This window comes from Oncorhynchus clarkii, unplaced genomic scaffold (assembly GCF_045791955.1).
Source record: "Oncorhynchus clarkii lewisi isolate Uvic-CL-2024 unplaced genomic scaffold, UVic_Ocla_1.0 unplaced_contig_8354_pilon_pilon, whole genome shotgun sequence".
NCBI classification, from domain to species: domain Eukaryota; kingdom Metazoa; phylum Chordata; class Actinopteri; order Salmoniformes; family Salmonidae; genus Oncorhynchus; species Oncorhynchus clarkii.
Genome location: NW_027257977.1, coordinates 208,741 through 230,000, shown reverse-complemented (window position 1 = coordinate 230,000; position 21,260 = coordinate 208,741). Strand labels below are relative to the sequence as shown.

At 45.9% G+C, this 21,260-nt stretch overlaps 1 protein-coding gene across 1 annotated transcript in view; it reads left to right on the top strand.

The window, feature by feature from the left end:
* LOC139394377 (TBC1 domain family member 15-like) overlaps positions 1-20,847 on the top strand; it is a gene marked incomplete at its 5' end in the record, with an annotated part of 58,160 nt that extends 37,313 nt beyond the window's left edge. Inside the window, 7 exons of the mRNA XM_071142431.1 lie at positions 1,589-1,705; positions 4,096-4,196; positions 7,337-7,436; positions 10,395-10,492; positions 10,928-11,044; positions 19,137-19,223; positions 20,333-20,847. Coding sequence (XP_070998532.1) covers positions 1,589-1,705; positions 4,096-4,196; positions 7,337-7,436; positions 10,395-10,492; positions 10,928-11,044; positions 19,137-19,223; positions 20,333-20,533 — 821 coding nt within the window. The remainder of the gene's footprint in view (positions 1-1,588; positions 1,706-4,095; positions 4,197-7,336; positions 7,437-10,394; positions 10,493-10,927; positions 11,045-19,136; positions 19,224-20,332) is intronic.
* Positions 20,848-21,260: the final 413 nt, after the last annotated feature.

The following is a 21,260-nucleotide window of genomic DNA, read 5'->3' as shown; positions in this document are numbered from 1 at the left end:
TGTTTAGAGACCACAGGAGTCTAATAGGTCATCATCATCATCACTACTAACAGCATGTTTAGAGACCACAGGAGTCTAATAGGTCATCATCATCATCATCACTACTAACAGCATGTTTAGAGACCACAGGAGTCTAATAGGTCATCATCATCATCATCATCATCACTACTAACAGAATGTTTAGAGACCACAGGAGTCTAATAGGTCATCATCGTCATCACTACTAACAGCATGTTTAGAGACCACAGGAGTCTAATAGGTAATCATCATCATCGTCATCATCACTTCTAACATGATGTTAGTCAGGAGTCTAATAGGTCATCATCACCATCACTTCTAACAGAATGTTAGTCAGGAGTCTAATAGGTCATCACCATCATCGTCATCATCACTTCTAACAGAATGTTAGCCCCCCAAGATTGCTCTCCATCCAGGGGCGCTGCTGCTGACCCTGTACATCTGGGGGCTCTGCCTGGGGGCTCTTTCTGGGGGCTCTGCCTGGGGGCTCTGCCTGGGGGCTCTGCCTGGGGTTGTTGAGGAAGCCAGAAGAAAGTTTTCCCCTCTAATCGATGGACAATAGTTGTATTCTATTTGATTCTATTGGTCTGACAGTGGGATGGTTACGTGGTTTGAACAATGGGCACTGTGACAAACGGGAGACCTTTCCAATATGTTAATGAGTTAGACTCCTTGTTCCAACAGCCTCCGTCAGCAACTTAACTTCCACCAGCCAGTGAAGAACCAAAGTTGGCCACATTTCTCCAGGTCTCACCCCAAACTGCTCAGCAAAACCATTTGAAACCAAGTGTGACACCTTTCCTAGTTTAGCTACTTTACGACTGAGCTGAGCCTGGAATCAATCTGTCTCCCATCGGATCAACCCCGTGTTTTATTTATTCAATATTCCATCAGCGTCGTCCGCCTGGAGAACCCAGCCCCAAAACCTGCGTCCCAAATTGCACCTTATACCCTGTACGTAGTGCACTACTTTTGACCTGAGCCCTATGTGCACTAAATAGGGAGCAGGTTGTCATTTGGGACAGGACCCATGTCAGCCAGGTAATGGGATCTCATCTCCTCCTGATCGTTGAGGAATGATCCATACTGGATCTGGCTGGCTCCTCAATGGACTTGGCATTTCTGTTCTCTCTGTCTCTTTATTCTCTCTCTCTCTCTGAGTCGTCCCCCCCCCCCCCCCCCCTGCTATTCAAAGGATTGAAATTAGGCTCCGGTTGTAACAGGGTTAGAGTTGTGTGCTCTCTGTAAATGTCAACTGAAATTAATATGGAAATGAGCGGCGGCTGGCACGGAGCAATGCTGAACTGTTGGAAGTGCAGCTGGTCCCATTTCTGATTTCAACTCCTGGCAGTAAACTTTTCGTCTAAGGACAATCAGGCAGACGAGATGTGTGGTGAAGTCGGAGCCTATAATCATAAAGTGTCTCTGAGTTGTGAGGAGTGCTGATCCTACGATCAGGTTCCTTCTGTTCCATGTCATCTGACTCATGATGTTCTTCATGTACATGCAAATGTATTTGGTGAATTAAGGGGATTCTAAGGTCTCTGACTGTGTTGATTTTCCTCCACAGAGAAAGACGTGAACAGGACAGATCGGACCAACACTTTCTATGAAGGACAAGACAACCCAGGACTGATTCTGCTGCACGATGTCCTCATGACCTACTGCATGTATGACTTTGACCTGGGTAAGACCACGCTGGTCATACTGAAGGACTTTGACCTGGGTAAGACCACGCTGGTCATACTGAATGACTTTGACCTGGGTAAGACCACGCTGGTCATACTGCATGACTTTGACCTGGGTAAGACCACGCTGGTCATACTGAATGACTTTGACCTGGGTAAGACCACGCTGGTCATACTGCATGACTTTGACCTGGGTAAGACCACGCTTGTCATACTGAATGACTTTGACCTGGGTAAGACCACGCTGGTCATACTGAATGACTTTGACCTGGGTAAGACCACGCTTGTCATACTGAATGACTTTGACCTGGGTAAGACCACGCTTGTCATACTGAATGACTTTGACCTGGGTAAGACCACGCTTGTCATACTGCATGACTTTGACCTGGGTAAGACAACGCTTGTCATACTGAATGACTTTGACCTGGGTAAGACCACGCTTGTCATACTGAATGACTTTGACCTGGGTAAGACCACGCTTGTCATACTGAATGACTTTGACCTGGGTAAGACCACGCTTGTCATACTGAATGACTTTGACCTGGGTAAGACCACGCTTGTCATACTGCATGACTTTGACCTGGGTAAGACCACGCTTGTCATACTGAATGACTTTGACCTGGGTAAGACCACGCTTGTCATACTGAATGACTTTGACCTGGGTAAGACCACGCTTGTCATACTGCATGACTTTGACCTGGGTAAGACCACGCTTGTCATACTGAATGACTTTGACCTGGGTAAGACCACGCTGGTCATACTGCATGACTTTGACCTGGGTAAGACCACGCTTGTCATACTGAATGACTTTGACCTGGGTAAGACCACGCTGGTCATACTGAATGACTTTGACCTGGGTAAGACCACGCTTGTCATACTGAATGACTTTGACCTGGGTAAGACCACGCTTGTCATACTGAATGACTTTGACCTGGGTAAGACCACGCTTGTCATACTGCATGACTTTGACCTGGGTAAGACCACGCTTGTCATACTGAATGACTTTGACCTGGGTAAGACCACGCTTGTCATACTGAATGACTTTGACCTGGGTAAGACCACGCTTGTCATACTGAATGACTTTGACCTGGGTAAGACCACGCTTGTCATACTGAATGACTTTGACCTGGGTAAGACCACGCTTGTCATACTGAATGACTTTGACCTGGGTAAGACCACGCTTGTCATACTGAATGACTTTGACCTGGGTCAGACGAAGCTGGTCATACTGAATGACTTTGACCTGGGTAAGACAAATCTGGTCATACTGAATGACTTTGACCTGGGTAAGACGAAGCTTTACATACTGCATGACTTTGACCTGGGTAAGACCACGCTTGTCATACTGAATGACTTTGACCTGGGTAAGACAAAGCTTGTCATACTGAATGACTTTGACCTGGGTAAGACAAAGCTTGTCATACTGAATGACTTTGACCTGGGTAAGACCACGCTTGTCATACTGAATGACTTTGACCTGGGTAAGACGAAGCTGGTCATACTGAATGACTTTGACCTGGGTAAGACAAAGCTTGTCATACTGAATGACTTTGACATGGGTAAGACCACGCTTGTCATACTGAATGACTTTGACCTGGGTAAGACAAAGCTGGTCATACTGAATGACTTTGACCTGGGTAAGACCACGCTTGTCATACTGAATGACTTTGACCTGGGTAAGACAAAGCTGGTCATACTGAATGACTTTGACCTGGGTAAGACAAAGCTTGTCATATTGAATTACTTTGACCTGGGTAAGACAAAGCTTGTCATACTGAATGACTTTGACCTGGGTAAGACAAAGCTTGTCATATTGTATGACTTTGACCTGGGTAAGACAAAGCTGGTCATACTGAATGACTTTGACCTGGGTAAGACCACGCTTGTCATACTGCATGTACTCGGCCTCTACTGGGTTTTTACTGAGGATTCACCAACAATAAATACTAGATGCCACTCAGCACCAGACGTGATCAGTGGAGGCTGCTGAGGGGAGGACGGCTCATAATAATGGCTGGAACGGAGTGAATGGAACGGCATCAAACACATGGAAACCATGTATTTGATACCATTCCACTGATTCCGCTCCAGTCATTACCACGAGCCTGTCCTCCCCAATTAAGGTGCCACCAACCTCCTGTGGTCAAGATTGTGTTGGAATGAAAACACTCCAGAACTGTTTCAAATCCTCTCTCTGTCACCACCAGGCTTTGGCTGGCTGGCTGGCTGGCTGGCTGACTGACTTACTGGCTGGCCGGCCGGTTGGCTGGCTGACTTACTGGCTGGCTGACTGACTGACTGACTGGCTGGCTGGCTGACTGGCTGGCTGACTGGCTGGCTGGCTGACTGACTGGCTGACTGAACCGGGTTGTTTTCTCTCTGTCACCAGGCTATGTCCAGGGTATGAGTGACCTGCTGTCTCCGATCCTCTATGTGATGGAGGACGAGGTGGACGCCTTCTGGTGCTTTGTCTCCTTCATGGACCAGATGGTGAGACTGACAACATAGAACTAGATATACTAGAACAGACATAACTTAATAAGACCATAGAAATAGGATAGATAAACTAGCAGGGACATAACCGTTTAGTGGTTTGTCTCCTTCATGGACCAGATGGTGAGACTGACAACATAGAGCTAGGTATACTAGAACAGACATAACTTAATAAGACCAAATAGGCTAGATAAACTAGCAGGGACATAACCTTTTAGTGGTTTGTCTCCTTCATGGACCAGATGGTGAGACTGACAACATAGAGCTAGATATACTAGAACAGACATAACTTAATAAGACCATAGAAATAGGCTAGATATACTAGCAGGGACATAACCTTTTAGTGGTTTGTCTCCTTCATGGACCAGATGGTGAGACTGACAACATAGAGCTAGATATACTAGAACAGACATAACTTAATAAGACTATAGAAATAGGCTAGATAAACTAGCAGGGACATAACCTTTTAGTGGTTTGTCTCCTTCATGGACCAGATGGTGAGACTGACAACATAGAGCTAGATATACTAGAACAGACATAACTTAATAAGACCATAGAAATAGGCTAGATAAACTAGCAGGGACATAACCGTTTAGTGGTTTGTCTCCTTCATGGACCAGATGGTGAGACTGACAACATAGAGCTAGATATACTAGAACAGACATAACTTAATAAGACCATAGAAATAGGCTAGATAAACTAGCAGGGACATAACCTTTTAGTGGTTTGTCTCCTTCATGGACCAGATGGTGAGACTGACAACATAGAGCTAGATATACTAGAACAGACATAACTTAATAAGACCATAGAAATAGGCTAGATAAACTAGCAGGGACATAACCTTTTAGTGGTTTGTCTCCTTCATGGACCAGATGGTGAGACTGACAACATAGAGCTAGATATACTAGAACAGACATAACTTAATAAGACCATAGAAATAGGCTAGATATACTAGCAGGGACATAACCTTTTAGTGGTTTGTCTCCTTCATGGACCAGATGGTGAGACTGACAACATAGAGCTAGATATACTAGAACAGACATAACTTAATAAGACCATAGAAATAGGCTAGATAAACTAGCAGGGACATAACCGTTTAGTGGTTTGTCTCCTTCATGGACCAGATGGTGAGACTGACAACATAGAGCTAGATATACTAGAACAGACATAACTTAATAAGACCATAGAAATAGGCTAGATAAACTAGCAGGGACATAACCTTTTAGTGGTTTGTCTCCTTCATGGACCAGATGGTGAGACTGACAACAGAGCTAGATATGCTAGAACAGACATAACTTAATAAGACCATAGAAATAGGCTAGATAAACTAGCAGGGACATAACCTTTTAGTGGTTTGTCTCCTTCATGGACCAGATGGTGAGACTGACAACATAGAGCTAGATATGCTAGAACAGACATAACTTAATAAGACCATAGAAATAGGCTAGATAAACTAGCAGGGACATAACCTTTTAGTGGTTTGTCTCCTTCATGGACCAGATGGGTAAAACCTGAGAACATCTGAATTATTAGAACATACGTAACACAGAAATATAAATACTAGAATGGACAAAGCCCCTCAGACCAAAGCAAATGAAATGAGGATGTCCATTCTAGTCATTCCATGTCTGTGGGTGAGACCTTCACTTACCTCTGTGTTGGAATATGACAGCACAGTTCTTCCTGTTTAACGAGAGAGGGAGGCCAACTAGGTAAGTGTTGGTAGAGTGAGACCTGATTACCTGACCACGCTGGGTTCCCATGGTGCATTTCACAAAGGATGCATCCAAGACCACTCTCTCATAGCCTCCACCAATAGCTGAGCAGAGCCCTGACACTTTGTGATGTCACTTCAGCTCTATGATTTGTGTTCTGAATTAGTTTCTGTCTGTCTTATTATCCAACTTATTACAACACCATCCAGCTTCCTGTCTGGTACGACACCATCCAGCTTCCTGTCTGGTACGACACCATCCAGCTTCCTGTCTGGTACAACACCATCCAGCTTCCTGTCTGGTACGACACCATCCAGCTTCCTGTCTGGTACGACACCATCCAGCTTCCTGTCTGTTACGACACCATCCAGCTTCCTGTCTGGTACGACACCATCCAGCTTCCTGTCTGTTCTGTTAACGACACCATCCAGCTTCCTGTCTGTTCTGTTAACGACACCATCCAGCTTCCTGTCTGTTCTGTTAACGACACCATCCAGCTTCCTGTCTGTTCTGTTACGACACCATCCAGCTTCCTGTCTATTCTGTTACGACACCATCCAGCTTCCTGTCTATTCTGTTACGACACCATCCAGCTTCCTGTCTGTTACGACACCATCCAGCTTCCTGTCTGTTACGACACCATCCAGCTTCCTGTCTGTTACGACACCAACCAGCTTCCTGTCTGTCACGACACCATCCAGCCTCCTGTCTGTTTCCTCTACTCTTTCCTCCAGATAGCTGCTGAAGTAATTTAAAGGGGATTTCGTGTTCATTAACCATCCATAGCTTTATAGATACTGTAGCCCAGGGCTGGTCTACCCTGGTAAACAGCTACACACAGACACACAGGTTAGGGTAAACAGCAATCATGTTATTATTACTCGGCTGAGTGGTCTTGTACCTGACAGGCCCTTGTTATTCAAAGAAAACCCAAAGACCTTGTCATCTCCAGCACTGTAGCTGTCATCCCACCCATTAATACATCAAACATGGCAACATCAGGGTTATTGATTTAAACGCCTGCCAGAAGGTAAAAGGAAAGCTGGTGATTGAGGAGTAGAGAGAATCAATGTGCCTTTATGTGACGGGCTGGCTGGCCGACTGGCTGGCTGGCCGACTGGCTAGCTGGCCGACTGGCCGGCCGACTGGCTGAATGCCGGCCGACTGGCTGGCTGGCCGAAAGGCTGGCCGACTGGCTGGATGGCTGGCTGGCCGACTGGCTGGCCGGTAGGCCAGTGGAAAGCCATCTAGTGGAAAGCCTTCCCAGAGGAGTAGAGACTGTTATAGCAGCAAAAGGGGGGACCAACTCCATGTTGATGCCCATGATTTTGGAAGGAGATGTTTGACGAGCAGGCGTCCACATAGTGCCCATCGTGTAGTCTGTATCGTGTGAATATATTTCCATTCTGTCTAAATTCTTAGCACCAGAACTTTGAGGAGCAGATGCAGGGAATGAAGACTCAACTGATCCAGCTCAGCACACTGCTACGACTATTGGACCTGTCCTTCTGGAACTACCTGGGTGAGGGACACACACACACACACACACACACACTCTGCTACGACTACTGGACCTGTCCTTCTGGAACTACCTGGGTGAGAGACACACACACACACACACTCTGCTACGACTACTGGACCTGTCCTTCTGGAACTACCTGGGTGAGGGGCACACACACACACACACACACACACACACACTCTGCTACGACTACTGGACCTGTCCTTCTGGAACTACCTGGGTGAGGGACACACACACACACACTGCTACAACTACTGGACCTGTCCTTCTGGAACTACCTGGGTGAGGGGCACTCACACACACACACACACACACACACTCTGCTACGACTACTGGACCTGTCCTTCTGGAACTACCTGGGTGAGGGACACACACACACACACACACACTGCTACGACTACTGGACCTGTCCTTCTGGAACTACCTGGGTGAGAGACACACACACACACACACTCTGCTACGACTACTGGACCTGTCCTTCTGGAACTACCTGGGTGAGGGGCACACACACACACACACACACACACACACACTCTGCTACGACTACTGGACCTGTCCTTCTGGAACTACCTGGGTGAGGGACACACACACACACACACACACTGCTACGACTACTGGACCTGTCCTTCTGGAACTACCTGGGTGAGAGACACACACACACACACACACTGCTACGACTACTGGGCCTGTCCTTCTGGAACTACCTGGGTGAGGGGCGCACACACACACACACACACACACACTCTGCTACGACTACTGGACCTGTCCTTCTGGAACTACCTGGGTGAGGGGCACACACACACACACACACTGCTATGACTACTGGACCTGTCCTTCAGGAACTACCTGGGTGAAGGGCACACACACACACTGCTACGACTACTGGACCTGTCCTTCTGGAACTACCTGGGTGAGGGGCACACACACACACACACACACACACACACACACACTGCTACGACTACTGGACCTGTCCTTCAGGAACTACCTGGGTGAGGGGCACACACACACACACACTGCTACGACTACTGGGCCTGTCCTTCTGGAACTAACTGGGTGAGGGGGCACACACACACACACACACACACACACACACACACACACACACTGCTACGACTACTGGGCCTGTCCTTCTGGAACTACCTGGGTAAGGGGCACACACACACACAAACTGCTACGACTACTGGGCCTGTTTTTCTGGAACTACCTGGGTGAGGGACACACACACACACACACACACACTGCTACGACTACTGGACCTGTCCTTCAGGAACTACCTGGGTGAGGGGCACACACACACACACACTGCTACGACTACTGGGCCTGTCCTTCTGGAACTACCTGGGTGAGGGGAACACACACACAAACAGGGCATGCTGTAAAAAAAAAAAATCCTTACAGAAAATTACATTTTAGTGTCAATTATTGGAGTCCCGGTAGTCCAGTCCCTCCCTAATGAACAACACCCATTACTGCCATTTAGAATCCACAGAATAGAACGTTCACCGTGACAACGGAACACACATTCATCCTCATCATAAGTGTACTAGATAATCACCTTGATGGAGCCAGTGAAACATTTCCCTTGTGTTTTCTCTCTCTCACAAGTGCCGACGCCACATTTTGCCTTCGAAAGAAAAACGAGTTTATCCGAGTTTGACTAAGACTTCGTAATGAGATAAATATGGTGTGTTCTGTTTGGAAAAGTCTCCTATTTGCTAGAGGTCGTAGGGGGTAGCCGCATCCCTAAACAGTCCCTGATAAGTTGTTTTGAATTAGGCTGTTTAAATGCGGCTAGCGCTACAGTGCAGTCTGATTGGGACGATGTTGATTTATCACCGCGTACTTTATAGTCATTAATTTTCTTGATTAATTTGGGCTCGCTCAGCCACCCTACTAAAACTGGTCTGCTGTTCGTTACCTCGCCCGATAACAACAACAGCTCCTTCGGAATTTAGAGAGCTTCCAAGAACAATAAACCAAGGAAATTCTATAATATGTAAATGAAATGTGTTGTTTATGGCTTTAATTTGAGCAGGAAAGGTTAGATTGAGGGCAGGAAGAGAACGACGGTGATGGACGTGATTGTCTTGGGGGGAGGGGGGGTGCCGGGGGTAGGGGGGGGGGGGGGGGGGGAGAAAGAAGAGATAGAGAGGGGACGTAAGAGGCTTAAGGTCTACGATTGGTTGACTTTAATCCTCTTCCTCACTATTGATATTCCTTCAGCTCCTTGATCAGAGATGCTCACAACTCTGACACAATCAGAGTGGATTTAACCCCCTCAGAGATGCTCACAACTCTGACACATTCAGAGTGGATTTAACCCCCTCAGAGATGCTCACAACTCTGACACATTCAGAGTGGATTTAACCCCCTCGGAGATGCTCACAACTCTGACACATTCAGAGTGGATTTAACCCCCTCAGAGATGCTCACAACTCTGACACATTCAGAGTGGATTTAACCCCCTCAGAGATGCTCACAACTCTGACACATTCAGAGTGGATTTAAACCCCTCAGAGATGCTCACAACTCTGACACATTCAGAGTGGATTTAACCCCCTCGGAGATGCTCACAACTCTGACACATTCAGAGTGGATGTAACCCCCTCAGAGATGCTCACAACTCTGACACATTCAGAGTGGATTTAACCCCCTCGGAGATGCTCACAACTCTGACACATTCAGAGTGGATGTAACCCCCTCAGAGATGCTCACAACTCTGACACATTCAGAGTGGATTTAACCCCCTCAGGGACGGTTGGATCTATGCCCAATGGCTTTTCAGTTCATGATGTCTAAAGGCAATACCTGAGATGTTGTCGGGTTCCCTTCATTCTAACCTTATGTTAGAGGCTACCTGTACTTCTGCTAACCTCGTGTGTGTGTCTTACAGTGGCCCAGGACTCTGGTCACCTGTACTTCTGCTAACCTTGTGTGTGTGTGTGTGTCTTACAGTGGCCCAGGACTCTGGTCACCTGTACTTCTGCTTCCGCTGGCTCCTGATTCGCTTCAAGAGAGAACTGAGTTTCCCTGATGTCCTGCGTCTTTGGGAGGTGAGTCACAGACATTCAAGGCGTTTACCGTTAATCAATCGTCTGTTCTCTAATGATCGATCAGCCCACACAGTCAATGTAGCCAATCAATCAAAGAGGCCAATCAGTCATTACAGTGAGCACTTGATCAATCAGTGGCCTCTCTCTGTCCCCTGACTCTCTGGTCCTGCTGCTCCTCAGTCTCTCCTCCTCCTCCTCCTCCTAACTCCCCGTAGATGAATCAGTAACCTGATTAAAGGGCCCGTGGTTTAGTTTTCATTTCATCATCTCTCCATTCGTCCAGAGGCATTGCGAGGAAACACAAGCCAATTAGCATTAATTTAATTATGTTTCTCAGAATCACAACAATTAGTTTGATTTATCAGACATAATGATGCAGATACTGTCTCTCTCACACACACACACCGACTCTGATTGTCTCTGGGTTGACTTCAGGTAATGTGGACCGGGCTGCCGTGCCAGAACTTCCACCTGCTGGTGTGCTGTGCCATCCTGGACTCAGAGAAACACCAGATTATGGAGGAACAATACGGCTTCAATGAGATCCTCAAGGTGTGTGTTCTTATGTTTTGTCTGCATGTGTGTGTTCACTTGTATCTGTCTCTGTGTGAGTGCAAGGTTGGTTGGGGTCATTATTACACTAAATATGACCTGCCCTACCTCCTGAAATAGAAAGGGTCCTTTTAACTCCTAACAGAGGAGAGGGGGGGGGGAGAAGAGGAGAGTGGGGGGGAGAGAAGAGGAGAGTGGGGAGGAGAGTGGGGGGGAGAGGAAGAGGAGAGTGTGGGGAGAGGAAGAGGAGAGTGGGGGGAGAGAAGAGGAGAGTGGGGACACATTGATGTCTGGTCCCCTCTGTCTTTCAACCCCTCACTATTAAAAGTCTACTGATGACGGTCAATGAAAACCATAGAACTCGTTTTTCCCCCTGTTTTCTCAGTAGTGGAATGGGATTGTTTTAGTGCATCTTTAGTGTCTTTGTATATTGAAAATGACTAATGATAGGTCTGGTAATCTCTCTAGAAATATAGGCTGATGTTATCTTGGCTGTGTCATATACATGATAGCCTGTAATGATGCTTAGAACCATTTAAATCATTCAACATTTTACCTTGAGGTTACTTCCTGACGTGATCACAGCTGTTCTTTCTGCAGTTGGTAGACAGCTAGTAGATGGTAACCATGGAGACCTTGCAGGCTCTATCTATACAGTAGCTACAACACCAGGTGGGAGACAGTTGGTAGATGGCTAGTAGATGGTAACCATGGAGACCTTGCAGGCTCTATCTATACAGTAGCTACAACACCAGGTGGGGGAGGGAGGTGGTAGTAGATAGGGGGGGAAAGAGAGTGGGGAGAGTGAGGGGGGGTGTAGGGAGGGATGGAGAGACGGAGAGAAAGTAGGAAGAGTGAGAGGGTAAGAGAGTGGTGAGAAGAGAGAGAATGGGCTTTACACTGTGTTTTATGATGACTGAAGGAAGCAGTTAATTATCACCTAGCAGGAGCATGTGGTCTTCTAACTAACAGGCTCTCACGGCCTAGTCACATTACAACACACGTGTGTTATCCACACAGAACACTGGTTTCCAGTGTTGGAGTGTTTATCCGTGTCATCACTTTAGCTCAAGGACGGGCAACTTCGGTGGGGTGGGGGCCACCAAAAAACCTCATCACGAGGGGCCGCAGTGGCTCGCTGGTCTGCATACCTACATCCATATTCACACATGCAGAGTCAGAGCTGGCTCTAGCATTTTGGAGGCCCTAAGCAACATTTTGTTGGGGGGCCCCTGCCACTTCGTGGGCAAAACTTTTTTTTTAGCTGCCCCCCCCCCTCTTGAAAGCCGGAGAGAGAAAGTTTGACACATTTTGCCATGGGATGGAAAGACATGTTGCAGTGAGAGAATGACCAACAGCCCCAAGTCGACCACACGTTTTTAATACATTTGCAAACATTTCTAAACTGTTTTTTTTTGTCATTATTTATTTTTTTGTTTACCTTTTTAACCAGGCAAGTCAGTTAAGAACAAATTCTTATTTACAATGACTGGTCTAGGAACAGTGGGTTAACTGCCTTGTTCAGGGCAGATTTTTACCTTGTCAGCTCGGGGATTCGATCCGGCAACCTTTCGGTTACTAGTCCAACACTCTCACCACTGGGGCTACCTGCCACCCCATTCAGTACTATGATCACACCATTTCCATTTATTACAGGACACTGATAATAACTTGTCCACTGGAGCTGTTGACTTCTGGTTCAACTTTCTTCTTCTGGTTCCTGAGAGAGTGATGGCACAACACTTGCAAAGTAAAAATAAACACAACAGCATTAACAACGTGTTAAGATATGCATGACAACATGACATTTCCAACTCTGTCTTCGCCTGACTTTGTCTTCAGGCCACTTTTCTGCTGGATTCCACCAAAATGAAAGCCCTAAAAAGCCTCCTCATGCTTTCACCCCGTCTTCACCATCAGACCACAGGTTCAGAGAGCGGTTCCCAAGCCCTGTCATCCTCACTTTGCTCCCCATCTCCTTCTCTGTCACCTGATAGGCAGGTCACCTGATAGGCAGGTCACCTGGTAGGCAGGTCACCTGGTAGGCAGGTCACCTGGTAGGCAGGTCACCTGATGGGCAGGTCACCTGATGGGCAGGTCACCTGATGGGCAGGTCACCTGATGGGCAGGTCACCTGATAGGCAGGTATCCTGATAGGCAGGTCACCTGATAGGCAGGTGCGTAGTCCTAATCAACGCTACATCCTCTTGAGGTAACTCGGCACTGGATAGACTTTCACATGAATGCCTCCAACATGTTGTTTAAAGTACCATCTCTCCTTTTCATCTGATACATTAACCAATAAAGCAGCTCACCCAACTATGGGGTTTAAAGTGGCTCCAAGACCCAACCCATCTGCATGTCTACAGTGGCATCTAGTCTTTCTCTCTCATTCGCTCCACTTCCTCTGTCATCTTCCAGCTCACACATTATGCAACTGGACCTCACTTCACGGGAGAACTGGAAACCCACTGAGAGACATGACGATCTTTACCGCTGCAGGTGCTGTACGGAGTACTGTGAACCAGAACAACACTGCCCCCCCCCCCCCCTCCCTCCCCCTGCTACAGAAACATGACGATCTTTACTGCTGCAGGTGCTGTAAGGAGTACTGTGGACCAGAACAACACTGCCCCCCCCCCCCCCCCTCCCTCCCCCTGCTACAGAAACATGACGATCTTTACTGCTGCAGGTGCTGTAAGGAGTACTGTGGACCAGAACAACACTGTCCCAACACCCTCCCCCCTGCTACAGAGACATGCCGATCTTTACTGCTGCAGGTGCTATAAGGAGCACTGTGGACCAGAACAACACTGTCCCAACACCTCCGCCTGGTGTATCTTGATGTACACTCAATCTCCAGAATTCAGCCCGTGCCCTCGGTTATCTCCTGCTCCTCATGTGCCGCTACCACCTGGGAATAATCACACTGCATCGCACGGGTCATTTCCTGATAACATAGACTCTCCCATTATGGCCAGATCACTAATTTGTGACGTGAATAACAGCTCCCGGTACTCCCATCAGTCCCCCAGTTACCAACTACCAAGCCATGTGACATGAGTCCTCATAAACTGATATCCTAACAATGCTACTAAAGTAACTACTGTTATTACTAACATGACTCCTGACCTTAACCTCCTCCACTTACTGTCCTGAGAATAACTACTGCATGTAATCTGTCAAGTGTTCACTGGCTGTTAGAAATGAGGAAAGAGTAATGACGTTGTACCTCACAACCTAACATCCTAACAACCTCACAACCTCACATCCTAACAACCTCACAACCTAACAACCTCACAACCTCTGCTACTCTCACCATGATCTGGGTCTGTGTAATAGTCTCTATATTGGGCACTGTTAGCTGTCCTCCCTCTCCTACGAGCCATCTCCTGTAACAACATACATACAACTTTGTGGATGATCCCATTCTATCACCCCCATCACCTTCCATCCCACTGAAGTCTGATGGTAACATTCTGTCTCAATCACAGACCCCATGTGTACCTTACTTCCTGCTACAGATACATTTACACATCATTCCATCTAACCCGTAACACTATAGTCACTAGTCCTAATGCACCTCTACAGTTATAAACATACTAAAACATTCCTAAATCAATTAGTCAATATCCCTCAGTCCCTCCTCCTAGAACAATGATCAGTCTTATGTTCCACGACACCTAAAAAACCTATTGACTTGAACAGGGAAGAGAGATGTTTAATAATTCACACCGGCCTTGATGCTACTAGGACTGGGGACAGAACCGTCCCTCCGTTACGTTCTATGGCCTTGTGATACGGGTCTCCATGCCGTCTCCTTCATTTTCATCCTTGGGTGTTATCGCAAGACACAGACTATGAACCTTGTGTGCAATTAATTATACCGTATCGTCCAGCAATCTGAATGTATGATGCGATTTAGCATTTAATATTCTGATGACATGGTAAAACAGAAGAGAACAGACGTGGTTGACCCGAGCGATCATCCAGTGAGTTCTCCAATAACCTCCCTCTCAGAGGACACTTAAAGATAAGGTTTCTAGAGCCTTCCTGGGGCCTAATACATTTTAGCAGTGTCCCCACTCCTCCAGTTTGAGAGCAACTCTCTCTCTCACTGTAGCCGAATCATAACTAAAACATTTTAATAAATTATCCAACCCAAATTTAGAATGACACTTCTTAGTGCTTTACTTTGAGTCTTCTCAATCTAGCACACATCATCCCGGTTAGAATGTACATTGGGAACTGGGAACTCTTTATTGCCGGTAATAACTCTTCTCATTACAGCCCCCCTTTTGTCCCTGTTTTCCTGTCGCGAGTGGCCTGGTAATGACAGATCGGTATCTCAATGCGTACTTAGTCTAAATCCCTTCTCCCGGCACTTATCATTCTAGTGTCTTCTTCAGATGGCGTTGCAGTTCATCTTCCCATGTAACTCTTGCCTGTCGCGTTTGTTGCCCTTGATAAAATCCCGATTTCAGTGTAAAGTCATGTTTTACTAATACAAGGGAACTGGCACCTGAGCCACTATTTTTTTTATTTTACCTTTATTTAACCAGGCAGGTCAGTTAAAGAACAAATTCTTATTTTCAATGACGGCCTAGGAACAGTGGGTTAACTGCCTGTTCAGGGGCAGAACGACAGATTTGTACCTTGTCAGCTCGGGGGTTTGAACTTGCAACCTTCCGGTTACTAGTCCAACGCTCTAACCACTAGGCTACCCTGTCTGGTCAATTTCTCTCATCAGCACGCTAGCAAGAGAAGTTTATCTCTCTCTCCATGCTGACTCCACATGCGCGGTCTCAGCGCCCCTGCCGCCTGCACCCAGGTTTGGCTCGGACACAGATAAGTGTTAAAGGTCACCGTCACTTTGAACGCCTTTGTCTCTCTTTCTGCAGCCGGTTTGGGAGAGTTTTAAGGTTCACACACACCGTTTGTGGCCAAATGATTCCTACATGCATTAAGACACCATCTGACGTCACCTTCCATGATCACCTAAAGAGAGGACAGATCAGAACAAGAGTTTTAGTTAATTTCTGTTTCAGGAAATCCAGACAAGCTTTGACTATACGACAAATTATAACATTCCCAATTTTCTTAACAGCGTTTTCTCTACGACAAATGTCAAATAACACAACAACATACTGTTACTGTTGAAACCGTTTTTCCAACTTAGTTCATACTCCCTTATTTTACTGGCTACCTCCTCTGAAGAGTTGTCAGGTCAGGGAGTTTGCCCCCTAACACTCCCTTATTTTACTGGCTACCTCCTCTGAAGAGTTGTCAGGTCAGGGAGTTAGCCCCCTAACTCTCCCTTATTTTACTGGCTACCTCTCTGAAGAGTTGTCAGGTCAGGGAGTTAGCACCCTAACCCATCGGAGGGAACCCCAACACTCCCTTATTTTACTGGCTACCTCTCTGAAGAGTTGTCAGGTCAGGGAGTTAGCACCCTAACCCATCGGGGGGAACCCCAACACTCCCTTATTTTACTGGCTACCTCTCTGAAGAGTTGTCAGGTCAGGGAGTTAACACCCCAACACTCCCTTATTTTACTGGCTACCTCTCTGAAGAGTTGTCAGGTCAGGGAGTTAACACCCCAACACTCCCTTATTTTACTGGCTACCTCCTCTGAAGAGTTGTCAGGTCAGGGAGTTAACACCCCAACACTCCCTTATTTTACTGGCTACCTCTCTGAAGAGTTGTCAGGTCAGGGAGTTAACACCCCAACACTCCCTTATTTTACTGGCTACCTCTCTGAAGAGTTGCCAGGTCAGGGAGTTAACACCCTAACCCATCGGGGGGAACCCCAACACTCCCTTATTTTACTGGCTACCTCCTCTGAAGAGTTGTCAGGTCAGGGAGTTAGCACCCTAACCCATCGGGGGGAACCCCAACACTCCAGTAGACCCATTTTGGTGAAATTGGTATCGAAACAAAGACAGTAATGAAAGCAGCAATACACACATCACAATCCGTTTGGGATAACTGTCAACCCTCATTAACATATGTTTTTCTTTCTATATGCAGACTGAACTAAATACATCTGTATATTTACCCAAAGACCAGGACCCTGGGAACTGGTCGTTTCCACTTTGAACACAAAAAATAACACATGCATTTTAACTCAAACATAAACAAATTTGAATACCCAATCATCTTAGAATTACAAATCTTGATAATTGTTTATTTTATTTATTTAACCTTTATTTAACTAGGCAAGTCATAACTCCATAAGGAAATAATGGTACCTCATTAAGTGATGGTAGAATAGAGACGGGTGTTTCTCATTCATTTTGTAATTAAATCCCACATGTCCCCTTCATTGATCAAACACCGCTATGTAAAATGTTCCTGTCCCGCTGCTCTCTAGAGGATTGGTTGTTGCTCTCTAGAGGATTGGTTGCTGCTCTCTAGAGGATTGGTTGTTGCTCTCTAGAGGATTGGTTGTTGCTCTCTAGAGGATTGGTTGTTGCTCTCTAGAGGATTGGTTGCTGCTCTCTAGAGGATTGGTTGTTGCTCTCTAGAGGATTGGTTGTTGCTCTCTAGAGGATTGGTTGTTGCTCTCTAGAGGATTGGTTGTTGCTCTCTAGAGGATTGGTTGTTGCTCTCTAGAGGATTGGTTGCTGCTCTCTAGAGGATTGGTTGTTGCTCTCTAGAGGATTGGTTGTTGCTCTCTAGAGGATTGGTTGTTGCTCTCTAGAGGATTGGTTGTTGCTCTCTAGAGGATTGGTTGTTGCTCTCTAGAGGATTGGTTGTTGCTCTCTAGAGGATTGGTTGTTGCTCTCTAGAGGATTGGTTGCTGCTCTCTAGAGGATTGGTTGTTGCTCTCTAGAGGATTGGTTGTTGCTCTCTAGAGGATTGGTTGTTGCTCTCTAGAGGATTGGTTGTTGCTCTCTAGAGGATTGGTTGTTGCTCTTTTGAAAAATATGCAAACGCTCGTATAGTGTCATTTCCTCCGACTGCAGCAGGTTTCATTCCTACTTTACACTCATTCTTCCAATGTCCGATAGCTCCCTGTTTATAGATGTGGGACAGTCTGCCTACGCTTAAGTATTTTTTTTGCTACTCAAAACACCAGTCTGAACGTCAACATTGAGTTCCTCTGTCCAGTGTCTGTGTTCTTTTGCACATCTTAATCTTTTATTTTCTTTGGCCAGTCTGAGATTTGGCTTTTTCTTTGCAACTCTGCCTAGAAGGCCAGCATCCCGGAGTCGCCTCTTCACTGCTGACGGTGAGACTGGACAGAGTAACTCTGTCTAGAAGGCCAGCATCCCGATATCTCCTCTTCACTGTTGACGTTGAGACTGGTGTTTTGCGGGTACTATTTAATGGAGCTGCCAGTTGAGGACTTGTGAGGCGTCTGTTTCTTAAACCACACACACTAATGTACTTGTCCTCTTGCTCAGTTGTGCACCGGGGCCTCCAACTCCTCTTTCTATTCTGGTTAGAGCCAGTTTGCGTTGTTCTGTGACGGGAGTAGTACACAGCGTTGTACGAGATCTTAAGTTTCTTGGCAATTTCTCGCATGGAATAGCTTTAATTTCTCAGAAACAAGAATAGACTGACGAGTTTCAGAAGAAATTACAATTTTGAGCCTGTAATTGAACCCACAAATGTTGATGCTCCAGATACTCAACTACTTTAAAGAAGGCCAGTTTTATTGCTTTTTTTAAAATCAGTTCAATAGTTTTCAGCTGTGCTAACATAATTGCAAAAGGGTATTCTAATGATCAATTCGCCTTTTTTAAAATTATAAACCTGCATTGGCTAACACAACGTGCCATTGGAACACAGGAGTGATGGTTCCTGACAACGAGCCTAATTTAGATATTCCATTAATAATCAGCCGTTTCCAGCAACAATAGTCATTTACAACATCAACAGTGTCTGCACTGTATTTCCGATCAGTTTGATGTTATTTTAAATGGACAAAAAATGTGCTTTTTAAAAAAAAAACAAGGATGTTTTTAAGTGACCCCGATGTTTTGAACGGTTAGAATGTTTTACTGATCGGCCCGCAGGCCGTCAGTTACCCATCTCTGCTTTAGCAAGTCACTGATCAAAGGATTTTCTCCTCCCTTCTTTCCAGCTCATAAATGAACTGCCGATGAAACTGGACATCGTGGCCATCCTCAACAAAGCTGAAGCTATATGCCTGCAGCTGAAGAGTTGTAAGGTATGTAATCCCAAGATAGGACATCTATCTGTCTTCAGAACGTTTGTGCTTCCAGTATATTCTGAAATACAATGCATGGAATTTGAGAAGCTCAGCCATCCGGCTCGAAGGACCAATGCATGGGTTTTGAGAAGCTCAGCCATCCGGCTCGAAGGACCAATGCATGGGTTTTGAGAAGCTCAGCCATCCGGCTCGAAGGACCAATGCATGGGTTTTGAGAAGCTCAGCCATCCGGCTCGAAGGACCAATGCATGGGTTTTGAGAAGCTCAGCCATCCGGCTCGAAGGACCAATGCATGGGTTTTGAGAAGCTCAGCCATCCGGCTCGAAGGACCATGGTAAATAATGGAGGGTTTGCCGAGTGTTGGAAAGGGAAAGGAAGTGGGATACAATTGGTTTGTGCAGTTTCCAGTCGTAGGGTGTGAAGGGGGTTTTCAACACAACCCTCGTTAACTTGTTTGTTTAGTCCGACAATATCTTCATAGAATTTACCCAACAGTGGTAGAAACACACAGGGGGTATGAATGAATGCAGTTGAATCTAACCCTCATTCAAAAAAACCTGTCTGTGACCAATATGTTTTTCATATTTATTTAGATTTATTTTATTAAAAAATTAGAAAACTGTGTAGGATTTCCTCAACTTGGTGGTATAACTATATACACAAGGTGTATGAAATAAATGCAGTTGAAACTAAACCTCATTAAAACTGTGTCTGTGACAGACGTTATTAATAGTTTCCTCTGATGAGGTCCTTGTAGGATGTGTCCCAACTCCGTGGCAGAACATTAGATACCTTCAGAATGTTTGTTCCTGTATTCTGAAACACTTACTGAACTTGCTACTCTGTTTTTTTCAAATGTCTTTTTACTGTTGTTTTATTTCTTTACTTACACACACACACACACACACACACACACACACACACACACACACCTTTTTTCCCGCACCATTGGTTAGAGTAAGCATTTCACTGTAAGGTCTACTACACCTGTTGTATTCGGCGCACGTGACAAATAAACTTTGATTTGATTCGATTGTACCTATATTCATAGCTAACACTCTTTGGTTCCAACCAGATCGTTAACCTGATGTTTATTATCTGTGTAGGATTTGCCCAACTCCGTGGTTGAGATGCTTGGATTCATCAACGGCACAGACACGGAGTCATCATCCCAGTCAGAGGACACTGAGAGAACGGACAGACCAGACTCTCCCGAACCTTCTACACCGCCAGACAACCAGCAGGACTTAAGTCTCTGTGTTCAACCCCAGCGGCAACAACGGACACTTACGGGACGCAGCGCGTGACGTTTACAAATTAGCTTACATATCGTAGCCAGCCTGGCTAACAGTGGTCGCTCGTCCAGTGAGAGATTTGGTTCTGGTGGCTGAGACGAGGCTCACAGCCTAGTGAAAAAAGGTGGATTGCCTCTCTCCCACCTCAATTTTTTGTAATGATTCTCTGTCTGTTAATCATCTAATTTGTCTTGTTCGAGGGTGGTCTTTGAGTTTTTAGGATATTGTTCCTTATTGCCCCTGACTCCAAGGTATTTAGTGTTCAACAGATTGCTCCTTATTGCCCCTGACTCCTAGGTATTTAGTGTTCAGCAGATTGTTCCTTATTGCCCCTGACTCCAATGTATTTAGTGTTCAACAGATTGCTCCTTATTGCCCCTGACTCCTAGGTATTTAGTGTTCAGCAGATTGTTCCTTATTGCCCCTGACTCCAAGGTATTTAGTGTTCAACAGATTGCTCCTTATTGCCCCTGACTCCTAGGTATTTAGTGTTCAGCAGATTGTTCCTTATTGCCCCTGACTCCTAGGTATTTAGTGTTCAGCAGATTGTTCCTTATTGCCCCTGACTCCAAGGTATTTAGTGTTCAGCAGATTGTTCCTTATTGCCCCTGACTCCAAGGTATTTAGTGTTCAGCAGATTGTTCCTTATTGCCCCTGACTCCAAGGTATTTAGTGTTCAGCAGATTGTTCCTTATTGCCCCTGACTATAAGGTATTTAGTGTTCAGCAGATTGTTCCTT